Source organism: Argopecten irradians, chromosome 10 (assembly GCF_041381155.1).
Source record: "Argopecten irradians isolate NY chromosome 10, Ai_NY, whole genome shotgun sequence".
Lineage (NCBI taxonomy): Eukaryota > Metazoa > Mollusca > Bivalvia > Pectinida > Pectinidae > Argopecten > Argopecten irradians.
This window is the reverse complement of record NC_091143.1, coordinates 17,417,066-17,442,891: the sequence shown is the minus strand read 5'-3', so window position 1 is coordinate 17,442,891 and position 25,826 is coordinate 17,417,066. Positions and strand designations below refer to the sequence as shown.

At 33.5% G+C, this 25,826-nt stretch overlaps 1 protein-coding gene across 3 annotated transcripts in view; it reads left to right on the top strand.

The window, feature by feature from the left end:
* LOC138333278 (E3 SUMO-protein ligase PIAS2-like) overlaps nucleotides 1–25,826 on the top strand; it is a 42,793-nt gene that overhangs the window by 1,151 nt on the left and 15,816 nt on the right. Inside the window, exons 2-15 of one of the 3 annotated variants that reach the window (XM_069281558.1) lie at nucleotides 1,251–1,411; nucleotides 1,878–1,918; nucleotides 5,310–5,345; nucleotides 5,630–5,683; nucleotides 8,477–8,503; nucleotides 9,143–9,286; nucleotides 12,188–12,272; nucleotides 12,539–12,589; nucleotides 13,140–13,230; nucleotides 13,577–13,711; nucleotides 14,214–14,319; nucleotides 15,928–16,001; nucleotides 16,547–16,707; nucleotides 24,276–24,402. In XM_069281558.1, the coding sequence (XP_069137659.1) occupies nucleotides 1,251–1,411; nucleotides 1,878–1,918; nucleotides 5,310–5,345; nucleotides 5,630–5,683; nucleotides 8,477–8,503; nucleotides 9,143–9,286; nucleotides 12,188–12,272; nucleotides 12,539–12,589; nucleotides 13,140–13,230; nucleotides 13,577–13,711; nucleotides 14,214–14,319; nucleotides 15,928–16,001; nucleotides 16,547–16,707; nucleotides 24,276–24,384 (1,275 nt within the window). In that variant the 3' untranslated portion in view covers nucleotides 24,385–24,402. Of the gene's footprint in view, nucleotides 1–1,250; nucleotides 1,412–1,856; nucleotides 1,919–5,309; nucleotides 5,346–5,629; nucleotides 5,684–8,476; nucleotides 8,504–9,142; nucleotides 9,287–12,187; nucleotides 12,273–12,538; nucleotides 12,590–13,139; nucleotides 13,231–13,576; nucleotides 13,712–14,213; nucleotides 14,320–15,927; nucleotides 16,002–16,546; nucleotides 16,708–24,275; nucleotides 24,403–25,826 lie in introns of those variants that run through there. The other 2 variants (XM_069281557.1, XM_069281560.1) reach the window with 2 other exon arrangements.

The window sequence follows — 25,826 nt, the reverse complement described above, 5'->3', positions numbered from 1 at the left end:
AGACCAGTAAAAAGTGTTGATGATTTGATTAAATTGTATATAAAGTTTGTAATGAATTAAGGATCGAGCACAAAAAAAAGTTGGCTGTGACAAAGTTTAATGTCTAAAATATTTTAGAATGAGAAAGTCAGAATTTTTGTACAAGTTTCTGATATATTTATATAAATGATCTTATTTGCTTCAGAATTTAAAATTCAGGGTTCAACATTAACTTTTTAAGGACTTGCCCACAAAAACCTACCTGCGAGCCCGACTGTAAATTTGACTTGTCCAATAAAATTTAATGAAAAATAATAGAATTTCTGTATTATCTTGATTAACTTGACATTCCTTTTTTTTTATTGTTTTTTTTTGTGTGTTTTATATGAGCATATTGAAGAATTAATGATACACTGTAGTAAATAGCATCATTAAAGTTTATAACAAAATAACCTGTAATAAATTGTTCCTACTGACCAGTTGGCCAAGTGATGATTATCAGGAACTGACCAGACTTAATAATTTCCCTGACACTACCAATCTGCTTTGATATATCTTTTTCTTAGTCCACACAGTCAGTATCGGTGATTATTTACGAGATGAACAGGTGTCTTAGCTTACAATATTCTACAAGCTAAAACTGTGAAATCGATAGTGAAAGTTCAATTAATGAGCAGACTATAGCTAGCTAGGTTGCGTGTAGCTGGCATAGCAAACAGAAGTTAAAGAACATATATGAATTTCTTGAGATTCAGTCAAATGCTGGTCATGCATAATTAATCTTGCACATAATGATAAACCTTTGACTTCCACAATTGTCATACTGTTGCTTTTGAGCTACCATTTATTATCAATCTCTTTGACATGCTTTCTGTCAAATTTTATTATGACTGTCACCAATGCGCTTGAATTATCACTGCGTGTATCTACTATTACTACATGTGTGTACAAACATCTGTTTGATCATTACCAAGTATTAACAATAGATCTGTGTAGACAGCTCTTGTTGCAGGCCCCTAATTCTGTCTTAATGACTGGGATATCAACTCTACATCAGCCCAAACAAGTATCTATGGCACTAGATTAAAGTAAAAGTATCCACTCCTGCCCAGTTGGTCTAGTCACAGATGTAACTGACTGACCTGCCGAGCAGAAGGTCTGACCTGCCCCGTGCACTTGGGCAATGATTAATGTCAAGCCCTGAAATTGTTGTACTATTTTATAACTAATTTTGCAGCATTTTGTAATTATACAATATCTTTCCTTTTCAGCATATGGTTATGAGCTTTAGGGTGTCTGAGCTACAAGTTTTACTGGGATATGCAGGAAGAAATAAAACCGGACGGAAACAAGAACTATTACAAAGAGCAATACAACTGGTCCAGAAAGGAGCATCAGTCCCTATACAGATCAAAATAAGAGAATTATATAAGTAGGTGACTTTGTCCATCATTATTCTGTTTTGCATATGACAGAGTTATCTGCTCTTGTTGATAGATATTGATTGTGATGTCATGTGTTCAAGCATAATGTCATGAGAAATCAATGCAGGTTTGGCTCACAAAATAATAATGTCACAATGGATATCTACTCAAAAGGGAGCTAACTCTGTATGCAAAGACAGAAGATACATGTTAATTTTTTAAATTAAAAAAATTTTTTTAGTTGAATTTTCATGCAATTGATGTAAAACTTAATAAGGAGGGGCCCAGATCATAGAAAACCTTTTAAATATTTTAAAGAAATGAATAAATTAATATATGCACTATACCATAAAAACATAGTTTATGGCAAAAAAGCTAATTCAAGTTATTTTGAAATGTGATTTATTTATATTTAGTATGCTTTGGACAGATTGTTTTATTCATTGCATGCAGTCAAATTTTTTCTTCGAGCAGACGGAAAGTCCCAGGAAGAGTTGAAGATGAAGGGCTATCAGGTAGGAATAGAATGGATTCACCACACATTTACTGGCATTTGTCTCTCCCATTTAGTTGTGTGGCTGTCCCATGGCATGTGCTACAATTTACAAACACAAAATAAAATTCCTTTTGTATACAGTTTGAATGTGTGTCATTGAACACCCTTTTCTTCACTTCTCAATGTCAAATACCATGTAAGAAATAGTTTCAAATAGAAAAAGCATTACTTTGGCCTCAAATTCAAATCTTTCTTAAGTAGAGAAAAATAAAAAAATAAAATAATATTGAATTTATATTTATTGAAATGTTTTTGAATTTTAGAAAAATCAAACTTTTTCTGATCAGATGATTGAGAAATAATTGGCCCTGATTACAGATTAGTTTTCCGAAATTGCAGTACTATCGGTTGAACAATAGGAATATTTTATGTACCACGTTGAACAATTTAGTTTTAATTACCACATCCTATTTCAAAAGTCAGTTATTATTTTACTCTAATAGATCTAGAAATTACCAGAATGGAATCAGGAATCATCTTATGAATTATCACTGAATTAATCAAGTAAAATTTGATGTTTAAGTCTCTTAAATTGCTGCATGTTATATATCTTCCATGCAATCCCTTGATCATGAGTACGGTAAACCTTCGGTTAGTTCAAACAAAATTAAATAAATATTGATGAACAAGTTCGAATTATCCGAAATTAAGCTTCAAGAAAAAGTCGTGAGTTCGAACTATCCGAGTTGAAATCGGTAAAAACCAGTTTTGAGTACCGATGTACCTGGCATAAGCAATGAAAGGCAGAAAATCTATAGGGAAAGTATTTAGTTTCCTGAAGATATTATATTCAATCATTTTCTCGTAAACATGAGCATTTAATTGGTGAATTTATAATTAATTGCGTAGCAGAAGCCGCATGCATATGTGCACGTGGACAAGGCCCCAAACAGCACCGTTCACGATCGCGGTCTATAATTTACATCGACGTCCGTTAACTGAGATAGAAACTTTATTTAAACCACAGAAAATCTAGTTAGATCTTTGTTATATTTCGTAACAAACGTAAATTTATTTATTTACTTTTTAGTAAAGAAAATCCGGTTGCATTTACGAAACTGCTGTTGAAAATATTTGTTTACATTCATTTCGTAAAATTAGGTCACAATCGCACACTGTGACTGTCAGATTGTCCAAAACCCGGTTGCATCTTGTCTGCTTCTAAAATTATGTAACTAGTTTTAACCTAATGAAAAGCTGCGTATCCATTGTTTAATTACCCAACACGTGGATTGTTTTGGCTGGAGCTGAATATGTAATCACACTCACTTGCTGTGACCCAGCGGCTGGCTTTTGATGCTCGCTGTGACACCTCGTAACTGGCCTGTCCAAGCCAGCGTGAGGCACGTGTTTACAGGTAATTTAACACCTTGATTGGCTGATGAAAGATAGATTGAATGCATATTTTAATGTCGACTTAAACTGATATCCGTATCTAGATTGGACTTAACAAACATTGGCAATTTCTTCCAGCGAATTTAAATATACATTGTCGGGGCCTGAGATTAAACATTTGGCCTTGCTGCTTTGTGTACGATATATCGGCATAAATAATTTGTATATCTGTCGTATGGTCATTATAATAATGATCATTTATACAATCTTTATTCCAAACATCAAAACTGTTGCAATATGCAAAATATATCGCCATATTTAGGGACCCCATTGCGCCGATTTGCCGACAAAAATCTTACTTTTACGTTCATAATTTGACGTGTTCGAACTATCCGAAATAGGATTGATTATAAAAAGTCAGTGTTCGAACTATCACTAGCTAAAAAATTACCGTTTTTCTGGAAAAAAATTGTGTGTTCGAACTATCCGGCGGTTCGAATTAACCGGAAGTTTACCGTATACACTCTCACTCCGGTGGTATGTGAACTTGTTACAAAAACTGTGTTTCCATTATGTTTTTAAAGACACTCTACTTTTCTTATTTTTAAAACCTTCATGAGTTTCCAGTCTGCTAGTATATGACAATGGACCAATGTTCAACTGCCGGTATACATAGTGATCAATATGCAATTATTTTTCATGGATCATTGCAATTTTCATCAATGTGGTGGTCATATCTATCTTCTGTTGCCTTTTTAAAAATAAACTATGTAAGGCATTGTAGACATGATGCTTTCCTAATCAAACTTTTGTATGAACAATATGTCTGTGCACGGAAAAGGTATTTAATAAAAGTATCTTTCTATGTTTAAATTGTGTTTTATTTTTTACACATACTAGCATAGCTGGGGTTGAAATGGACTGGGGGTGTAGATACATATTTATTGTATTGTGGCAACAGAAGCCCCTTAGAAATACTATCCCTGTCTCCATATAAGTACACCTCCATTTCTGTGTGTCCTTGGCTATAACTTGTATCATGGTATTGTATGTCACGATTTCTATATGGTATCAGCTTTGTGTGTTTAATGCTACTTAATGCTTTTTTAGCACATTTGCATGTAACTTCTGTGCTGCTATAGAGCTAGTATAATCTTAGTTAATGTTATGTAATTTGATGACATAACTTGACAATGTATCGTTCTGAAAGTGTGGGTTAGATATTTAAATTTATTGATAAAACAGTATGTGACAATATTGAATACAGCTGGGTGTAATTACACATCCAACAAATGTTATATATATGCATGTGTATAATAAAATTCTGAAAAGTAATACCTGGATATTTTTCTATGTGATTTGTTTATGATAGTGAATTACCGGTATATGTTATGTATAGTGGTATATGTACATGTAATAAGGTTGTGCATGTAAGGTTAGTTGATATATAATTAAGTAAGCAGACTGGTAGAAACTTCAGAAGATTCATTGTGCTATCACTATATCAATTGAAAAGAAAATTTGAAAAAATTTAGGATGCAATAATTACTTTATAAGATAGCAGCAAACATATTTATCTGGGTAATTATAAAATGTTCAGAAGTGTATCAATGTACCGAGACACACATTTCTATCTAAATCCGTTAATTGGTTATTGGTTAATGTAAAAAATGAATATTGTAAATGGGTAGACAATAACAAAAGCAATATTTAGAAATAAAAATCCAAAAGGATCTAAAATTACGCATGATCATGAGTGAACAAGATGCTTTGATTTTGAAAGAAAAGAAAAAAGTTATTTGGTACACATATATTTTCTAAATTATATATAAGATTGTATTGTGATCATTAAACCATTTTATACAAGTTGAAAACAATGATACATTGATTCGAAACGAAGCAAATACACTAAAAGAACTAATCCTACTAACATTATATAATTAATAGTTGATATAACGATGCTTAGTAAGTGAATTGTATTGGGTGTACACTATAATACCTGTTGTATTTTCTAGGCGGGTATAACTTATACGGTGGCCATGGCTCAAATGGTAAGTAACCAGGGGCTGAATCAGGAAAATAAAAAAAGAAATCTTGACTTAAAAAATAAGTTTTCGTAAGCTGCTACTGGTAATTGTGTTTGAATGATAACACTCATACATACACTTTGGGAATATCCCCTCATAGGCATGCTTCATCCATTTTTATTGATGAATGTAAATATATATATATTTTTTTTATTGCATTACGCATATTGAAAATGGCAAGGCAAATGCATGTTTATTTTTCGTTGATGGGATGTCTTGTACAATTTGCATCATCTTTGTGTAAACAGCAAGTGTGCCAGATAAAACCAGAGAGTCAGAAAAGCACTATAATGAATCGCCAGGTAAATTCAGGTCACCGTTAGTGTTTCTTGCACTTGTTTCTCCGCAGTGTTATTAATTCTTAACATCAATTCTGCAACGTTTGTTCTTAATTAAGTGACTGTTGTGGAAATCAAAAATATTAAATTAAAATATCCAGGATAACATTTCTACATTTCATGCTATTAAAATTCCTTTGATATAAGTCAACTTTTTGTAAAGATTTTGATAATTCAAAAAATTCCTTACATTTTATTGAGCCGGTAAGAGTTTTGGACCAATGATTATGCAGAGTGTTACCACATTTAATCCATTTTAATGCAGCACTAAAATGAGAATGTATCATAATAAAAATTGTATATGTAATTAGGGATAATATTTTCAACTAAGAATAGTTCGTTATTTTCTCAACACACATACCGGGTATAGACATGTCACCATCAGACCTGTCATGATCTGGATAAATGTTATAAGAAATATGTTAATACACGGGCCACTTTGAGGCGAGAAATGACAATTTGAAAAAAGAGACGGACATACACAGTCTAATTTGTGCTTTTTCGCTTTGCAAATAACATTTACTTCATTGCCAACAAATGCATTCCAGTTTATATAACATATATATACATGGCTGAATATTTGTTAATGTTTATGCATAATTCTGACTAAGCATTTAACATTTTGTACCTAACATTGTTATATGTTATTAATTTGTTGTAACGTTCATGTGCATGTTTTTGACTTACGTTGACTTCTTCACCCCTTGATATTCATTTGAAATCTTCTAATTCTAACACTGGAGTGGTACATTCTGAAAAAAATGGGGGTGAATGAAATGTAATACTGACAAAATTAGCTATGCTTATTAAAATAAGTACCTCATGGATGAATCAGTTTTGATTCATCACGATCAGACTTTGATAGCGGACTAGGTCTTAGATGCCTAAACACACAAATTCATCTTATTATCACCTGTGTATAAGGATAGCTGTTCTGCATAAAATTGTAGGGATGGACTGAGTTAAAAATTAAATTCAACATCTCTATTTAAAGTTGGCTAGATGCTGTAAAACTTGAGTTGTCCCAACAGTATCTCAGCTGAGTAAGACCCATTTGACTGTTACAATAATGTAATAAAATAAATCATTTGGTTTATTTTGACACATGTTCACTGTTATTGTTATAAAAACTGACTTGGATCAGCTTCTTTCATTTAAGATCAATTTACAAATATATACAAAATAAATGTATGTTATTGGAGGAGAAAAAAAATAAAACATTTCTGTAGATCTATGGCCTCCTACGTTCTCAAGAATGGAATTATGTAGGTCTTTCTGAACATTGAAATTTTACTAATGTGACATAGCATTTGTGCATATTCCATATATTGCAGAGTTATCTACTCTTACGGGTATAGGTTTTGATGGTGTATGTCATGTTTTTAGCTTAAAGATGCTCCACCACTGACAAATGGTATTTTTCACTATCAAATAAAGAAGCATGCGATTTGGTATTTTTCTTCTGTTACGAAAGTTACTTACTCTACACCATTACCACCATTGAAAAGTTTGAGCTTCTAATATTATTTTAAGTTAAAAATATAAAAAAATGATTAATTGCATTCGAAAAAATTCTGTGACACTACATCCTATATGGAATGAAGTACAGATTGCCCATGCACCAAAGGCAAAATGAATTATTTTATATTATTTTTTATGTTAATTAGACACACACATATATATATATATAAGAAAACACAACTATAAAACAGTGTTTTCCTCCCTAGCACTTTCTCGGCTCATGCCGGTCTTCAGGGGTTTGAATTCTTTTATTTGTAAAACATGACGTCATAGTAAGATTACGTCATGACATGGTACATAAAGATATTGTGAATGGTTCTGGAAGAGACTAACAAAAACATGAGGACAAAATAAAATGTCCTCATGTTTTTGTTAGTTTCTTCCAGAATCATTCACAATATCTTTATGTACCATGTCATGACGTAATCTTACTATGACGTCATTGTACTATGACGTCATGTTTTACAAATAAAAGAATTCAAACCCCTGAAGACCGGCATGAGCCGAGAAAGCGCTAGGGAGGAAAAAACCTGTTTTATAGTTGTGTGTTTACTTTTTATGTATATGGAAACCATCACATGGACACGGTTCTTTTTTACATATATATATATATATACTCACGATTGAACGCCAATTATTGTTCAAATGATGAATATCATTTATGCTCTGTCGGCGATGGAGCATCTTTCAAGCTAAAATACTAACCCTAAAGGGCAGTTGCATGGGGACCACCTGATCTGATCGCAAGCAAAATATCGGCCATTGATCCATGTATTAACCTGGTTTGAATTCCTTCTACAATATTCTCATCACATCCAGCTTTTCATTGCCTCCAAGCTTATATGTTTTTGTGTATTTCAACAACACAGAAAAAAATTAATAACCAAAAAAGAAAAATAAAGAGAAAGCTAGATAAATTAATTATCCTTGTAACTTCATGTTATATTGCTGGGAAATTCTTAACACAAGATATTCTGAAGATTGTTGATCCAAATCACAGTTAAAATTTCCAATTTGTAACAAATTGAAGAAGAAAAACTCATGAATTTTAATATCACCAATTCCTTTATAAAAGTTTTTAAAAAAAATACCTCCAATTTTCGTGAAAGTTTTAGTGACTAATACCAATTCTACTACTTTTCTGATTGAATGTGGTGAGAACACTGTAGTGTGTTTAGGTATATGTAACTGTGTGTCGATACCGACTATGGCTGAGTGATTTTCTTTTATTTGCAGTCAAATCAGAAGGTCCAAGATACAGAGGTGATTATATGACTGGTGAATTATGATCCATTATCCTGTTTAATATCAGGGAGTAAAATAAGATGTCTTGAAACACAGCAAACAACAGCTCCTCACATCTTTGATGGACAGTCGTTTGGCTTACCCTGTTTTGTCTTTAATGGCGGAGTTACCTGCTCTTTTGTTATTGATAATCATGTCATTTTCTATTATTTTGATGGAAAAGCACCTAAAACAATAGTACTGATATATAAGGGTAAATAACTCCCGAATCTCTTGCACAAATTTTGCATGTAACAATAATTTTTCCTAAGGGTAGATAACTATTATGCTAATTAATACCATTTCACAAGGCAAGGAAGTCAGATTTATATATGATCCCAATGTAATTTTGGAGTCCATGTTCTTTGCTGTTTTTACAGGCATGATTGGTTTTTACAAGTAATTAATGATACATTTAAGTGGCTCTCTGATCTATATAGTTGGACATGATATTGTTACAAAGCTCTTGACTTTGGTCATGTTTTAGCTATCAGTCACACAATAAGGCTAACTGCTATTAATATTTTCAAAATATTTCATAAACATTGATCAATTCAAATGAGTGAATTTGGTTTCTTTTAGTATTATAATGTACATTTTGTTTTCTTATGCATTAAGGTTCTCGGCCTATGGACTTTACCACAGCACAGCGAATGGTGGAACAGCCAAGTACAATGGGAATTCCTGTCCATCCTGATGTACGCCTCAAACATCTCCCCTTCTACGACTGTATAACAGAACTCATGAAACCTACAAGTCTTGGTAGGTGTTCCTGCCCACCCTGTCACCTCAATTACCTCCCCTTCCATTACAACAAACTGGTTAAACCAAGTTTCAATGTTTGATGCAGCTGCAGTACAATGATATCATTATTATTACTTTATGTTGTAATTGTCGACAAGGCTAAGGCTAAAGAAACATAAATAAAAATTGATGGAGTTAATTTGAGTAAAAATTGAAATGTAGTTGGCTGCCATTCATTTGAAATAGATGATTTGGTTAAAATAGATTTATGTAGATTAGAAATGTACCACTGACCTTCTTATTAAAGAGATTTAGGTTACTTTAAATTAATTTATTTTCGTTAGCTCTAAATTTTCATGCATATCGTGCCCATGTAGCCATTGCAAAAATGTTTTGCTACAAGTTAAATATTGCTTTTAAACTGTAAATTGAAACATTAAATCACAGGACTTGTTAACACAAAATTTAATCACCATCGTCAGTTTACAGTAGTTTGTGGTACAGTGTGAGTTTCACTCTTGTTTAAAGTAAAGTTATTTAGATAATTGTTAATGTCTTCTGGAGTTGCTATGATGAAAGTGCAGGGGTCCTGAAAACAGCCATAGATGTGGGCTGTTGTTCCTGTCGACAGATCACAATGTTTACATGTGGTGAACTTATGACTGGCCTCAGGATAGGAGCGAGCATGATTCTGAGCTCTTATCTCATGCAATAATGTTTTTGAACAAAGATGTATTAAAATGCGTTTTTGAAAGAGGCTTTATAGTTAATAGACAAGGGTAGATAATTTCAGTTAATATAATAAACAGCTGATTTAATCAACTTTTGAATGATCACATTTACCAGTTTGCAGCTAAAAGTTCTAAGACTTGCTGTTAAGAAATCCTGTAGAACTTCTGCTTTTCCTGTCGAACTATATTCACAATTAAAATACATTTACTCTTAAAAAATGAAATTTAATTACTACACAAATCTGATAAATATTGCTGTTGAGGTTATGTTAAATAATAGAAAACAGGTATGAGTTCCCCAGTGTTTTTTGAAACACACTGTCTAAATATTTACTTCCATCGTCAGTTTACAGTAGTTTGTGGTACAGTGTGAGTTTCACTCTTTTGTTTAAAGTAAAGTTATTTAGATAATTGTTAATGTCTTCTGGAGTTGCTATGATGAAAGTGCAGGGGTCCTGAAAACTGCCAGAGATGTGGGCTGTTGTTCCTGTCGACAGATCACAATTAATGTTTACATGTGGTGAACTTATGACTGGCCTCAGGATAGGAGCGAGCATGATTCTGAGCTCTTATCACATGCAATAATGATTTTGAACAAAGATGTATTAAAATGCGTTTTTGAAAGAGGCTTTATAGTTAAAGATGCTCCACCGCCGACAAATAGTATTTTTTCATTATCAAAAACAGGGGCAGACGATTTAGTATTTTTCTTCAGTTACAAAAATTACTTACTTAACACCATTACCACCATTGAAAAGTTTGAGCTTTTAATTCTACGTCAAGTTAAAAATATGAAAAATAATTAATTACATCCCGAAACAATTCCAATGCACTATGTCCTATATGGAATGAAGTACTGATTGCGCATGCACCAAAGGCAAAATGAAAATATATAAAAAAAAATTGGGTTAATTAGACATACATACACACGATTGAATACCAATTATTGTTCAAATAATGAATATCATTTATGCTCTATCGGCGGTGGAGCATCTTTAATAGACAAAAAGTAGATAATTTCAGTTAATATAATAAACAGCTGATTTAATTAACTTTTAAATGATCACATTTACCAGTAAGCAGCTAAAAGTTCTAAGACTTGCTGTTAAGAAATCCTGTAGAACTTCTGCTTCTCCTGTTGAATTATATTCACAATTAAAATACATTTACTCCTAAAAAATGAAATTTAATTACTACACAAATCTGATAAATATCGCTGTTGGGGTTATGTTAAATAATAGAAAACATTAGGTATGAGTTGCCAAGTGTTTTGTGAAACACTCTGTCTAAATATTTACTTCAATGACTCTAGAACGAATATACGTACCCGGCCTACTGTAACTTTCGGCCGGGTATGAATTGGTCCCTATATGTCCTAGTGGAGCAGTGCCTCCGAAAATCACTCGGGCACAATTTTCTATACTTTTTTGTAGGTTTCCAAGTATTTTGTGCGTATACAAACGTTTATATATGATTTTTGTCGAAAAAAACCATAACTACCATTCTTAATATCTACCGTACCGCTCACAAAACGTCAAATTCATACTTTGTAGACTTGCTGTATAAATTCACTGCGGAAAGGTCTTCATATGTGTATATGTAAAACAAAATGTCTCGCTGAGAATTTGATATTTTATATGGTTCAGTTTTATTGCCTAGTAGGTAACCGATATAAAACAAGTACGAAAAAAAAGCATGCAAACGTTTAAATAATGGTTTGCATAACCATTACTTTGCTTCATTTGCAGTAATAGGCACCAATTGTAGTTCTAAGGACGACAACATTTTCTGTCTAAAAGTCTTTTGAGCTACAATATTGCAGCTACAATGACTCTTGCTATGATGAAAGTGCAGGGGTCCTGAAAACAGCCAGAGATGTGGGCTGTTGTTCCTGTCGACAGATCACAATGTTTACATGTGGTGAACTTATGACTGGCCTCAGGATAGGAGCGAGCATGATTCTGAGCTTTAATGTCATGAATTTCATTGGGAAATTCTTCATTTAAATGTTTTTATGTATTAAAAGTCAAGTATTCTTCTCACATTAGACTACTCAAGGGAAGTTACTCTAGGGAATAAATTCTTATCTATATTTTATCACTTGTGCCAAAGTCATCTTTTTACAGGTTTAATCAACCTAGATTTACTAAAAGTTGTTATGCAATTTTGTTTTATTATTTCTTTGCAGTGCCACGAGGAACAGCAAAGTTTCAGGAAACACATTTCAATTTTCATCTAACACCACAGCAGGCACAAGATATCGCAATGTCAAGGTATGAATCATGTGTATTGCAGTCCTTTCTGCATGTTTTAAAAGACATTTAATGTTTAGAATGACATTTGGTCATCTAATGTTACTTATGTAGTGCAACTCCAACATGGCCTATAGGCAATGAATTTGAATAAATTAAAATCTGTTATTGCTATTCCCGATAAAGCACTGAAAGGATCTTTCTCGAATTTTATACATTGGTAATGGCTGATTGTTTATTGTTGACTTATCTGAAAATTTTGTATGTATTAAATTTATCCATTACAGAGATTTCAGGCCAGGTGCTAAGTACGAATTCATTACACAAATCCAACTGAGGTAAAAACCATTATACTGTGATAACAACTCAGAAACACTGGTACTCAAAAAAAATTTGCTTCAATATGTCGGTTTTGAGATACTAAAATAACATAGGTAAAGTACTGTTTACCATTAATTAGTCCCGCGTTCCTGTGATTGTGACATCATATTTTGACTTGAATTTGGTGACGACATAATCACCGTAAGGTGGGACTAATCGAAGGTAAATTGTACTTTACTCGTGTTGTTTTGGGATCTCAAAACCCCATAATTGTGAAGTGATGGTTAGCCCGATATGCTGACATGATCAGTGACAATTTGAATATGTCGTATTTGATTTAAAAAGGATTTGAAAATCTGGATCACAATGTATGGTATATACATTGATAGGAAATGTACACATATAATAATCGTCAGTGGAGCAAGGTTTCGGTGGAGCAAGGTTTCGACCGAAAATCAACAAGACAGAGCATAATTATGATACATGTAATGTGCTTTAATTTACATTCTATAATGTAATAACATGTATAATGTATAACTCATTCTTTACAATATGTATTCCTTACAGGTTTAGCTTATTAGAAACAACATGTGAGCAGGATGATAACTTTCCACCCAACATTTGTGTGAGGATCAATGGTAAAATGGCACCTTTACCGGTAAGTTCTACACCACAGGAGAGTTAGGGTGTAAAATTCTTTCAAATTGAGCGGTAAAACCTTTGTTTAATAATTATTTTGCTATAGAGAGATTGTTTAATGTTTACTCTTTAGGCCTGATACAACGAGAAGGTAAAACCATTGAAATATTCCTTCTATGTCTTTCTATGTTGTATCATTTGTTTATAGCCAGCGTATCTATAGTGAGGAAGAAAGGATGTTCTGCTTCATCTTATTTATCTGTCAAATATGAAACAATGCATGTAATTGAGCTTATGTGACTAAATGTCAAAATGGATGACAGAATATCCTGTTCTGATAAAAAAAAGATGGTAATTTTTCATAGAACCCAATTCCAACGACCAAACCTGGTGTGGAGCCTAAGAGACCTGGTAGGCCTGTAGATATCACACCTCAATGTCGACTCTCTCCGACTATGGCAAATCAGGTGGAAATTTCGTGGGCCACTGACTTTAATAGGGTAAGTTTAAGCGTCCAGTATGGCAATTCAGTCCATATTTACAAATATGTTGTTGTGTTCTTTCAATGTGTGAATTATCAAGAGAATATATATTTTAGATTAAAGAAAATTCAATTTCATAATACTTCATAGATGGATTGTAGCCAAACCAAAAAATGTAATAAATGTATCCTAACATGATTAATTGACAACAATGTGATAAATACTGCTGTGTGTAACCTTTCTCTTTTACTATTAACCAACCTTTGCAGCTTCTTTTCAATACAAGTTTGTGAAGATTACTATTCGCAGATTAAGAAAACTATGCAGAATTTCTTATAAATGATGTTTATATTAATTCATAGAGAAAAACTTTTTGAAATTCGGGAAAGTAAATTGCACACGAAAATAAGTTTGTTTATAGCATATTTTTATGGTGAATGAAAATTTGTGTTTAGTTGTAATCATGACAGATCTGTGACTGTGAGACACTTGTTTGCTAATGGCCACTCTATATTTTCAGGGATACTGTGTTGCAATATATTTAGTGAAACGGTTGTCGTCTGATACATTACTACAAAGACTTAAACAGTTTGGGAGTCGGCATGCTGACCACACTAGAGCTTTAAGTAAGTTATGCACTAATAGTACATAACCCAGACATGGGTACGTGTACAATTTTGGCGTATTTAGTACGCATATGTGGTCCTAAATACACAATACGCATTTCGTTGGCTTTCTTCGATTTATTGATGCAAATTAAAACTTCAAAAAAGACACCATGTTCATACCTTTCTCTGTAATGAACGCTATATCGGAACACCTCGAGAGGATGTGGTTGCTATGAAGCGTCTGAAGAGTGCTTGAATGTGAAGAACATTTTGCATGAAAATGTGAAGAGTCAGCGTGACACTGATCCGTAAGGGAAAAAATGTCTAAACAAAAGCAAAGATGACAATCGTTAGGACTCTTGCACATCTAAAAAGGTGCGGACGAAGAAATTGATGGCAAAGTATAGTGAGGAGAGGCCCTTTCTCTAGATGTCACAAGAGGGCACACACTACGTATTTTGCTCCTAATGTGCCAGGAACTTTTCCTGCGGCCGTGCTTGGGAGTTATGACTGCCAAAGACACGTGGCTCATGATAGTTACTTGCTGTTTTAGTTTACATCACGTTACTTGTTGTCTTACCCACTTAACCATTCTGTGCTGTGTGTATTGGAACTATAAACAATATATTTGAAATGTAAATGTTTTATTGTAATTGATATTAAGTTTGATATCCGTTAAGTAAAATCAAATAATGTATATCATAATTAAGTACTTTTCTGTGCTGGTAACAGTTCATTGACCGATAATTTAAAATACACATTGGTTGTGCAAAATACACATTGGGGCAATGGGAAATCCACATTTGCTTCAGAATATATACCCAAGTCTGATAACCACATCCTCGATACTCCAGGGATTACTATCACTGACATCATATCTATCCCTGGACTATCTCATAGTAAAACTGGAGCAATCTGGAGAAAAAAATGTACCAATTACAGGCCTGCAGAGACTTCCTTTGAAGATTACATAGATAACGACACCCAACTACAAAGCAACTCAGTCAACCACAGCGTATCCTTATATAAATCCTTAGACGTTCATCAAAAGATCAAGTTACCAGTGTCGTCTATTGCCTCCAGTTTCACTTTTGAGATAATCAGAGATGGATATAACATCAGTGATAGTAACCCCTGGAGTATGGTTAAACCAAAAGCTATTATGGTTTCAGTTTCAAACATTATCTCAACACAAAATTAATTTAACACTCTCCATATAAAGGCATTACTTAAGTTAATGGATGTTTGCGAAACTAGACCCAGAAATATAAGAAAAATAAAGATGATTTTAATTGATAAATTTTCTATTGGTAAGTTTTAAATGTAAACATAAATAATGACTTTAATAAACTTCTATAGATTTGAATGTATTCAGAAAGAAATTGATAAAGTTAATAATTAAACATAGCCATATTCTATCTGTAGAATATCATAAGGTGAGGTCATTGTAAATGTAATTGAAATAGCCTACTGTCATCTGTTGTCTATGTAACATTGTAAGGAGATGGCGTCATCCTATTGCTTAATAAAATATGTTTAATGTCAATCTTTTAAATGTTACATCTGTAGCATGAATGTATTTTTCACCAGAACAGAAAATATATGGATGTTTTGTTTTACTTTCAGTTAAAGAAAAGTTAGCTCAAGACCAAGACAGTGAAATAGCAACTACTAGTCTCCGGGTATCCCTGCTGTGTCCGGTAAGTAGAAGGCTGTCAAAGACTGCTTGTTTATTCATACATCTCCTATTCAGTATTCATCAACAAGGGAATGTGTTCACAAATAGAATAAAAATAAGACTTGGAGGAATAGCTCTAAAAGAAAGTGCTGAACATTGAATTATAAGAATATATTGTCAGGCTTAGACATTAACTTATTGACAATGGAGATTGCCAATCTCATTAAAGAAAGAAAATGAGGGCCTTGGAAAGAATCTGAGGGCACAAAGTCAGGACACCCAACTAATGTTTAGCTCATTTATCCAACATGAACACTTCAATATAATTCTTTTTTTTCAACTGATAATGAAACAAATAATAATATATTGGTTTTGCAACAAAATCATGAAAATGGTATAAACAGTCAAAAAATGAGTGGCCTAGTGGGTCCTTTGTAACACATAATTAGAGGGCCTGTCAAGATTTTTAGAGGCACCAGGGGCCCCAAGTATTATATTAGCAGTGTTGATGGCTGATTGTTATAGAAGGAGATGTTTGTTTGAAATGTTCTTTTTTCACATGTTTAGCTTGGGAAGATGAGAATCACCATACCAATTCGAGCGAGTTCCTGTACACATTTACAGACGTTCGATGCCATCACATTTCTGATGATGAATGAAAAGAAGCCAACGTGGATGTGTCCTGTTTGTGATAAAATTGCACCTTTCCATAAACTATTTATTGATGGGTATGTCTGTTATGAAATGTAAAATTGCACCTTTCCATAAACTATTTTATGATGGGTATATCTGATCTGAAATGTAAAATTGCACCTTTCCATAAACTATTTATTGATGGGTATATCTGATCTGAAATGTAAAATTGCACCTTTCCATAAACTATTTTATGATGGGTATATCTGATCTGATATGTAAAATTGCACCTTTCCATAAACTATTTATTGATGGGTATATCTGATCTAAAATGTAAAATTGCACCTTTCCATAAACTATTTATTGATGGGTATATCTGATCTAAAATGTAAAATTGCACCTTTCCATAAAACTATTTATTGATGGGTATATCTGATCTGAAATGTAAAATTGCACCTTTCCATAAACTATTTATTGATGGGTATGTCTGATCTAAAATGTAAAATTGCACCTTTCCATAAACTATTTATTGATGGGTATATCTGATCTAAAATGTAAAATTGCACCTTTCCATAAACTATTTATTGATGGGTATATCTGATCTGAAATGTAAAATTGCACCTTTCCATAAACTATTTTATGATCGGTATATCTGATCTGAAATGTAAAATTGCACCTTTCCATCAACTATTTATTGATGGGTATGTCTGATCCAAAATGTAATACATTCATGTCGTCTGATGCTCTTTGCATTGGTACATATAATAAAAACTGTGACGTGATTACAAAGTCATTTTGAAAAACTGCGACCTTACATCACTGATTTTAACAAAATGGCTGTTTACCTAGCAAATGTTGAACATTGTTTTAAAAACTGAACTCCTTTAACTAAAGAGATGTAAACAGTTGAATTTGCTTTAAAATTGCACAATTTAAAGTTGCCATTTAGCAATGGATAATTCATTTTCAAATTGACATGATATGAGGAACATGAGAAAAATTTCAATAATAACACCCAGCTGTGACAGAAAAATATTCTTTAATTTCAGGGCATGAAGAATAGAGTCAATTTATACTTGAAGTTGTAAAGTAGGGTTTAATTGGGCATGATGTTGGTAAAGAAGGGAAAAGAGGCTGCTCTTATTTTCTGTCCTTTTTCAATTTTATATGAAGGCAGGACATTATGTCCTATAGACATTTCTAGTTTTAAATTCACCTGAGACAAAGTCTCGTGGTGACCTATTCTAATCGCTTTTTGTCCTCCGTCGTGCAGCGATAAATTTTTTACATTTCAACTTCTTCTCCAAAACCGTTGAAGCAATTCCAATGAAATTTTGTACAAACCTTCTAAGACCAATCAAAATTGTAAATTATATGGTCCCCATCCCCAGTGGGCTGTGGGAGGGGCCAAAAGGGGTAAAATTGAGTAAAATTTCAAAAATCTTCTTCTCTACTCGCAGATATGGTAGATTCAAGTACTCTTCATAGATGGAAAGGTCTTAAGGTCCTTTACAAAAATTGTGAATTATATGACCCTGGGGTCTTTCGTTTCCCACTTGGGAGGGGGTTAAGTTTACTATAGCTATATATAGGGAAAACACATTTTTAGCCCACCATCATCAGATGGTGGGCTATTCAAATCGCCCTGCATCCGTGGTCCGTCGTCCGTTGTCCGCCGTCCGTCGTCCGTCCGTAAACAATGCTTGTTATCACTTTTTCTTAAAAACTGCTGCAGGGATTTTGTTCAAACTTCACATGGCCCCCAGGCCGCCATCTTGGATTTCGATAGTTAAAGTTTGTTATCGCTATTTCTCAGATAGTACTGAAGGGATCTGTCTCAAATTTCATATGTAGGTTCCCTTAGGGACCTAGTTGTGCATATTGCATTTTGGGACCGATCGGTTAACAAGATGGCCGCCAGGCAGCCATCTTGGATTTTGTTATTCAAAGTTTGTTATCGCTAATTCTCAGAAAGTACTGAAGGGATCTGTCTCAAAATTCATATGTAGGTTTCCCTAGGGCCCTAGTTGTGCATATTGTGATTTGGGACCGATCGGTCAACAAAATTGCTGCCAGGCAGCCATCCTGGATTTTTAGCCCACCATCATCAGATGGTGGGCTATTCAAATCGCCCTGCATCCGTGGTCCGTGGTCCGTCCTCCGATGTCCGTCGTCCGTCGTCCGTCGTCCGTCCGTAAACAATGCTTGTTATCACTATTTCTTAAAAACTACTGCAGGGATTTTGTTCAAACTTCACATGGAGGGTCCCCTTGATCCATATTTGTGCCATACAGATTTTGAGGCTGATCGGAAAAACAAGATGGCCGCCAGGCAGCCATCTTTGATTTTGGCAGTTGAAGTTTGTTATCGATATTTCTTGAGAACTACTGAAGGAATTTTGTTCAAATGTTATCGATATTTCTTGAGAACTACTGAAAGAATTTTGTTCAAACTTCACATGGAGGTTACCCTTGGTCCCTATTTGTGCCATACAGATTTTGAGGCTGATCGGAAAAACAAGATGGCCGCCAGGCGGCCATCTTGGATTTTGATAGTTAAGGTTTGATATCCCCATTTCTCAAAAAGTGCTGAAGGGATCTTTCTCAAATTTAATATGTAGGTTCCCCTAGGGCCCTTGTTGTGCATATTGCATTTTTGGACCAATGGGTGAACAAGACGCCATCTTGGATTTCGATAGTTAAAGTTTGTTATGGCTATTTCTCAGATAGTACTGAAGGGATCTGTCTCAAATTTCATATGTAGGTTCCCCTAGGGACCTAGTTGTGCATATTGCATTTTGGGACCGATCGGTCAACAAGATGGCCGCCAGGCAGCCATCTTGGATTTTGTTATTCAAAGTTTGTTATTGCTATTTCTCAGAAAGTACTGAAGGGATCTGTCTCAAAATTCATATGTAGGTTCCCCTAGGGCCCTAGTTATGCATATTGTGATTTGGGATCGATCGTTCAACAAAATTGCTGCCAGGCAGCCATCTTGGATTTTTATATTCAAAGTTTGTTATCGCTATTTCTCAGAAAGTATTGAATGGATCTTTCTCAAATTTCACATGTAGGTTCCCCTAGGGCCCTAGTTGTGCATATTGTGATTTGGGATCGATTAATCAACAAGATGGTCGCCAAGGAGTCATCTTGGATTTTTATAGTTGAAGTTTGTTACCGCTATTTCTCAAAAGGTACTGAAGCGATCTGTCTCAAATTTTATATGTAGTATGTTTGAAAAAGTTTGAAAAGCAGGGAAAAGATCCCTCTTTCCATTGTCAGACATAGATCATTCTTTGGTGGGCGCCAAGATCCCTCTGGGATCTCTTGTTATATTCAAAGTTTGTTATCGCTATTTCTCAGAAAGTATTGAATGGATCTTTCTCAAATTTCACATGTAGGTTCCCCTAGGGCCCTAGTTGTGCATATTGTGATTTGGGACCGATTGATCAACAAGATGGCCGCCAAGGAGTCATCTTGGATTTTGATAGTTGAAGTTTTGTTACCGCTATTTCTCAAAAGGTACTGAAGCGATCTGTCTCAAATTTTATATGTAGTATGTTTGAAAAAGTTTAAAAAGTAGAGAAAAGATCCATCTTTCCTTTGTCAGATAAAGATCATTCTTTGGTGGGCGCCAAGATCCCTCTGGGATCTCTTGTTGAGCATTATTTGGTCATTTGTTAAAGGAAATCAGTCAAATTTTGTTAAAATTATCAGCATGAGATGGCTATGGAATCCTATTAACAAATTTCCATGACTGACCCCCAGGGCCTTAGGGATGGGGTCAAAAGGGGTCAAATAGGCTAAAATTTCAAAAATCTGCTGAAATTCTGGAAATGGTATAATCAAATACTCTCTATAGATTGAAAGCTCTTAAGGTCCTATAGAAAAATTGTGAATTATATAACCCTTGGGTCTCGTGTTTCCCCCTGGGGAGGGGGTTAAGTTTACTATAGTGTTTATAGGGAAAACACATTTTTGAGCATTATTTCTTCATTTGTAATAGGAAATAATTCAAATGTTGTCAACATTATCAGTATGAGATGGTCATTGAATCCTAATAACAAATTTTCCATGACTGACCCCCAGGGGCCTTATGGGCGGGGTCAAAAAGAGTCAAATAGGCTAAAAATTCCAAAATCTTCTTCTGAACTTTTCATAGATCGAAAGGTCTTAGGTCCTTTAGAAAAATTGTGAATTATATGACCCTTGTATCTCACGTTTCCACCTGGAGAGGGGGTTAAGTTTACTATAGTTTATATAGGGAAAACACATTTTTGAGCATATTTTGGTCTTTTGTAATAGGAAATACATAATTCAAATGTTGTCAGCATTATCCGTATAAGGTGGCCATTAAATCCTATAAACAAATTTTCCATGACTGACCCCCAGGGGCCTTAGGGGCGGGGTCAAAAGGGGTCAAGTAGACTAAAACTTCAAAAATCTTCTGAAATTCTGGAAATGGTAGAATCAAATATGAATTATATGATTCTTGGGTCTCACTTTTCTCCGTGGGGAGGGGGTAAATTTTACTATAGTTTATATAGGGAAAGCACATTTATGGGCATTTTTTGCTCAATTTTCAGAGTAAATGAGTCAAACTTGGTTAGAATTATTAGCCTAGGATAGCATTTTAACATCATATGCATATTGGTCCTGGCTGACCCCTTGTGGGCATAGGAGTGGGGTCAAAAGGGGTCAAATAGGCTAAAACTTCCAAAAGCTTCTAAAATTCTGGAAATGGTAGAATCAAATACTCTTTGTAGATAGAAAGGTCTTAAGGTGTTTTATAAAATTGTGAATTATATCATCATGGGTCTCATGTTACCCCCTGGGGAGGGGTCAAGATTTCTTAAGTTATATAGGAAAAACACATTTATGAACATTTTTTGCTCAATTTTCTTAGGAAATGAGTAAAATCTGATTAGAGTTCATTATTAGCCTGAGATATAGAAGTTTAATATCCATATCAGTCCTCGCTGACCCTCTGGGGGACCAGAGGGGCGGGACAAACCAGGGTCAAAATGACTAAAATTTCAAAAAAAAATTGAGTTCACAGGTTTGACGGTCTTCATAGATTAAAAAGTAAAATTTGTAAAATCACTGACCGACATCAAGGGCCAGTATATAGTGTTTATATGTTTCATTTGTTTCATTCTATATCTGTACTCAGGGGACCATTTAGGCCCATGGGTCTCTTGTTGATTTTATGAAGTTAAATATCATGCATTGTACCAGTTTTAGGCTATTGAATTTAAGACAATATTGTTTTGCACCATAAAAAGATTATAATTTTGATAATTGAATCAAATTCAAGCTTATTGTAGTCGATTATTTACCATATAGCCTGTCGATATGCACTTACAGATTATTTACAATAGCCTGTCAATATGTACTTACAGATTATTTACTGTAGTCATCAATATGTACTTACAGATTATTTACTGTAGTCGTCAATATGCACTTACAGATTATTTACTGTAGTTGTCAATATGTACTTACAGATTATTTACTGTAGTTGTCAATATGTACTTACAGATTATTTACTGTAGTTGTCAATATGTACTTACAGATTATTTACTGTAGTTGTCAATATGTTCTTACAGATTATTTACTGCAGTCATTGATATGTACTTACAGATTATTTACTGTAGTCGTCGATATGTACTTACAGATTATTTACTGAAGTCGTCGATATGTACTTACAGATTATTTACTGAAGTCGTCGATATGTACTTACAGATTATTTACTGTAGTCGTCAATATGTACTTACAGATTATTTACTGTAGTCGTCGATATGTACTTACAGATTATTTACTGTAGTCGTCGATATGTACTTACAGATTATTTACTGTAGTCGTCGATATGTACTTACAGATTATTTACTGTAGTCGTCGATATGTACTTACAGATTATTTACTGTAGTCGTCGATATGTACTTACAGATTATTTACTGTAGTCGTCGATATGTACTTACAGATTATTTACTGTAGTCGTCGATATGTACTTACAGATTATTTACTGTAGTCGTCGATATGTACTTACAGATTATTTACTGTAGTCGTCGATATGTACTTACAGATTATTTACTGTAGTCGTCGATATGTACTTACAGATTATTTACTGTAGTCGTCGATATGTACTTACAGATTATTTACTGAAGTCGTCGATATGTACTTACAGAATATTTACTGAAGTCGTTGATATGTACTTACAGATTATTTACTGAAGTCGTTGACATGTACTTACAGATTATTTACTGTAGTCGTCAATATGTACTTACAGATTATTTACTGTAGTCGTCGATATATACTTACAGATTATTTACTGTAGTCGTCGATATGTACTTACAGATTATTTACTGTAGGCGTCGATATGTACTTACGGATTATTTACTGTAGTTGTCAACATGTACTTACAGATTATTTACTGTAGTCGTCGATATGTACTTACAGATTATTTACTGTAGTTGTCGATATGTACTTACAGACTATTTACTGTGTTAATTTGTACTCACAGATTATGAATTGTGTTAATATGTACTTACAGATTATTTACTGTAGTCGTCGATATGTACTTACAGATTATTTACTGTAGTCGTCGATATGTACTTACAGATTATTTACTGAAGTCGTCGATATGTACTTACAGAATATTTACTGTAGTCGTCGGTATGTACTTACAGATTATTTACTCTAGTCGTCGATCTGTACTTACGGATCATTTACTGTAGTTGTCAATATGTACTTACAGATTATTTACTGTAGTCGTCGATATGTACTTACAGATTATTTACTGTAGTCGTCGATATGTTCTTACAGATTATTTACTGCAGTCATTGATATGTACTTACAGATTATTTACTGTAGTCGTCGATATTTACTTACAGATTATTTACTGAAGTCGTCGATATGTACTTACAGATTATTTACTGTAGTCGTCGATATGTACTTACAGATTATTTACTGTAGTCGTCAATATGTACTTACAGATTATTTACTGTAGTCGTCGATATGTACTTACAGATTATTTACTGTAGTCGTCGATATGTACTTACAGATTATTTACTGTAGTCGTCGATATGTACTTACAGATTATTTACTGTAGTCGTCGATATGTACTTACAGATTATTTACTGTAGTCGTCGATATGTACTTACAGATTATTTACTGTAGTCGTCGATATGTACTTACAGATTATTTACTGTAGTCGTCGATATGTACTTACAGATTATTTACTGTAGTCGTCGATATGTACTTACAGATTATTTACTGTAGTCGTCGATATGTACTTACAGAATATTTACTAAAGTCGTTGATATGTACTTACAGATTATTTACTGAAGTCGTTGACATGTACTTACAGATTATTTACTGTAGTCGTCAATATGTACTTACAGATTATTTACTGTAGTCGTCGATATATACTTACAGATTATTTACTGTAGTCGTCGATATGTACTTACAGATTATTTACTGTAGGCGTCGATATGTACTTACGGATTATTTACTGTAGTTGTCAACATGTACTTACAGATTATTTACTGTAGTCGTCGATATGTACTTACAGATTATTTACTGTAGTTGTCAATATGTACTTACAGACTATTTACTGTGTTAATTTGTACTCACAGATTATGAATTATGTTAATATGTACTTACAGATTATTTGTGGAGATCCTTAAACAAGCCACAGATGACGAGATTCAGTTTAAAGAGGATGGTAACTGGTGCCATCTACAGAGGAACAAAGAAACACATGTGATAATCTAGTCCTATCATCAAAAAGCTGCAGCTTTCCATAAACTAGCTGATCCCTCTAAAATAAAATATGTTTCCATAAACTATCATTGATGGGTTGTATTGATGGGTATGTCTGTATCTGGCTAGTAAAATTGCAATTTCCATAAAATGTTTTTGATGGGTATACTGATCTAAAATGTAAAATTGCACCTTTCCATAAACTATTTTATGATGGGTATATCTGATCTGAAATGTAAAATTGCACCTTTCCATAAACTATTTTATGATGGGTATATCTGATCTGAAATGTAAAATTGCACCTTTCCATAAACTATTTTATGATGGGTATATCTGATCTGAAATGTAAAATTGCACCTTTCCATAAACTATTTATTGATGGGTATATCTGATCTGAAATGTAAAATTGCACCTTTCCATAAACTATTTATTGATGGGTATCTAAAATGTAAAATTGCACCTTCCATAAACTATTTATTGATGGGTATTCTGATCTAAATGTAAAATTGCACCTTTCCATAAACTATTTATTGATGGGTATATCTGATCTAAAATGTAAAATTGCACCTTTCCATAAACTATTTATTGATGGGTATATCTGATCTAAAATGTAAAATTGCACCTTTCCATAAACTATTTATTGATGGGTATATCTGATCTGAAATGTAAAATTGCACCTTTCCATAAACTATTTATTGATGGGTATATCTGATCTAAAATGTAAAATTGCACCTTTCCATAAACTATTTTATGATGGGTATATCTGATCTGAAATGTAAAATTGCACCTTTCCATAAACTATTTTATGATGGGTATATCTGATCTGAAATGTAAAATTGCACCTTTCCATAAACTATTTTATGATGGGTATATCTGATCTGAAATGTAAAATTGCACCTTTCCATCAACTATTTATTGATGGGTATGTCTGATCCAAAATGTAATACATTCATGTCGTCTGATGCTCTTTGCATTGGTACATATAATAAAAACTGTGACGTGATTACAAAGTCATTTTGAAAAACTGCGACCTTACATCACTGATTTTAACAAAATGGCTGTTTACCTAGCAAATGTTGAACATTGTTTTAAAAACTGAACTCCTTTAACTAAAGAGATGTAAACAGTTGAATTTGCTTTAAAATTGCACAATTTAAAGTTGCCATTTAGCAATGGATAAATTTCAATAATAACACCCAGCTGTGACAGAAAAATATTCTTTAATTTCAGGGCATGAAGAATAGAGTCAATTTATACTTGAAGTTGTAAAGTAGGGTTTAATTGGGCAGGTATCATGATGATGTTGGTAAAGAAGGGAAAAGAGGGTGCTCTTATTTTCTGTCCTTTTTCAATTTTATATGAAGGCAGGACATTATGTCCTATAGACATTTCTAGTTTTAAATTCACCTGAGACAAAGTCTCGTGGTGACCTATTTTAATTGCTTTTTGTCTTC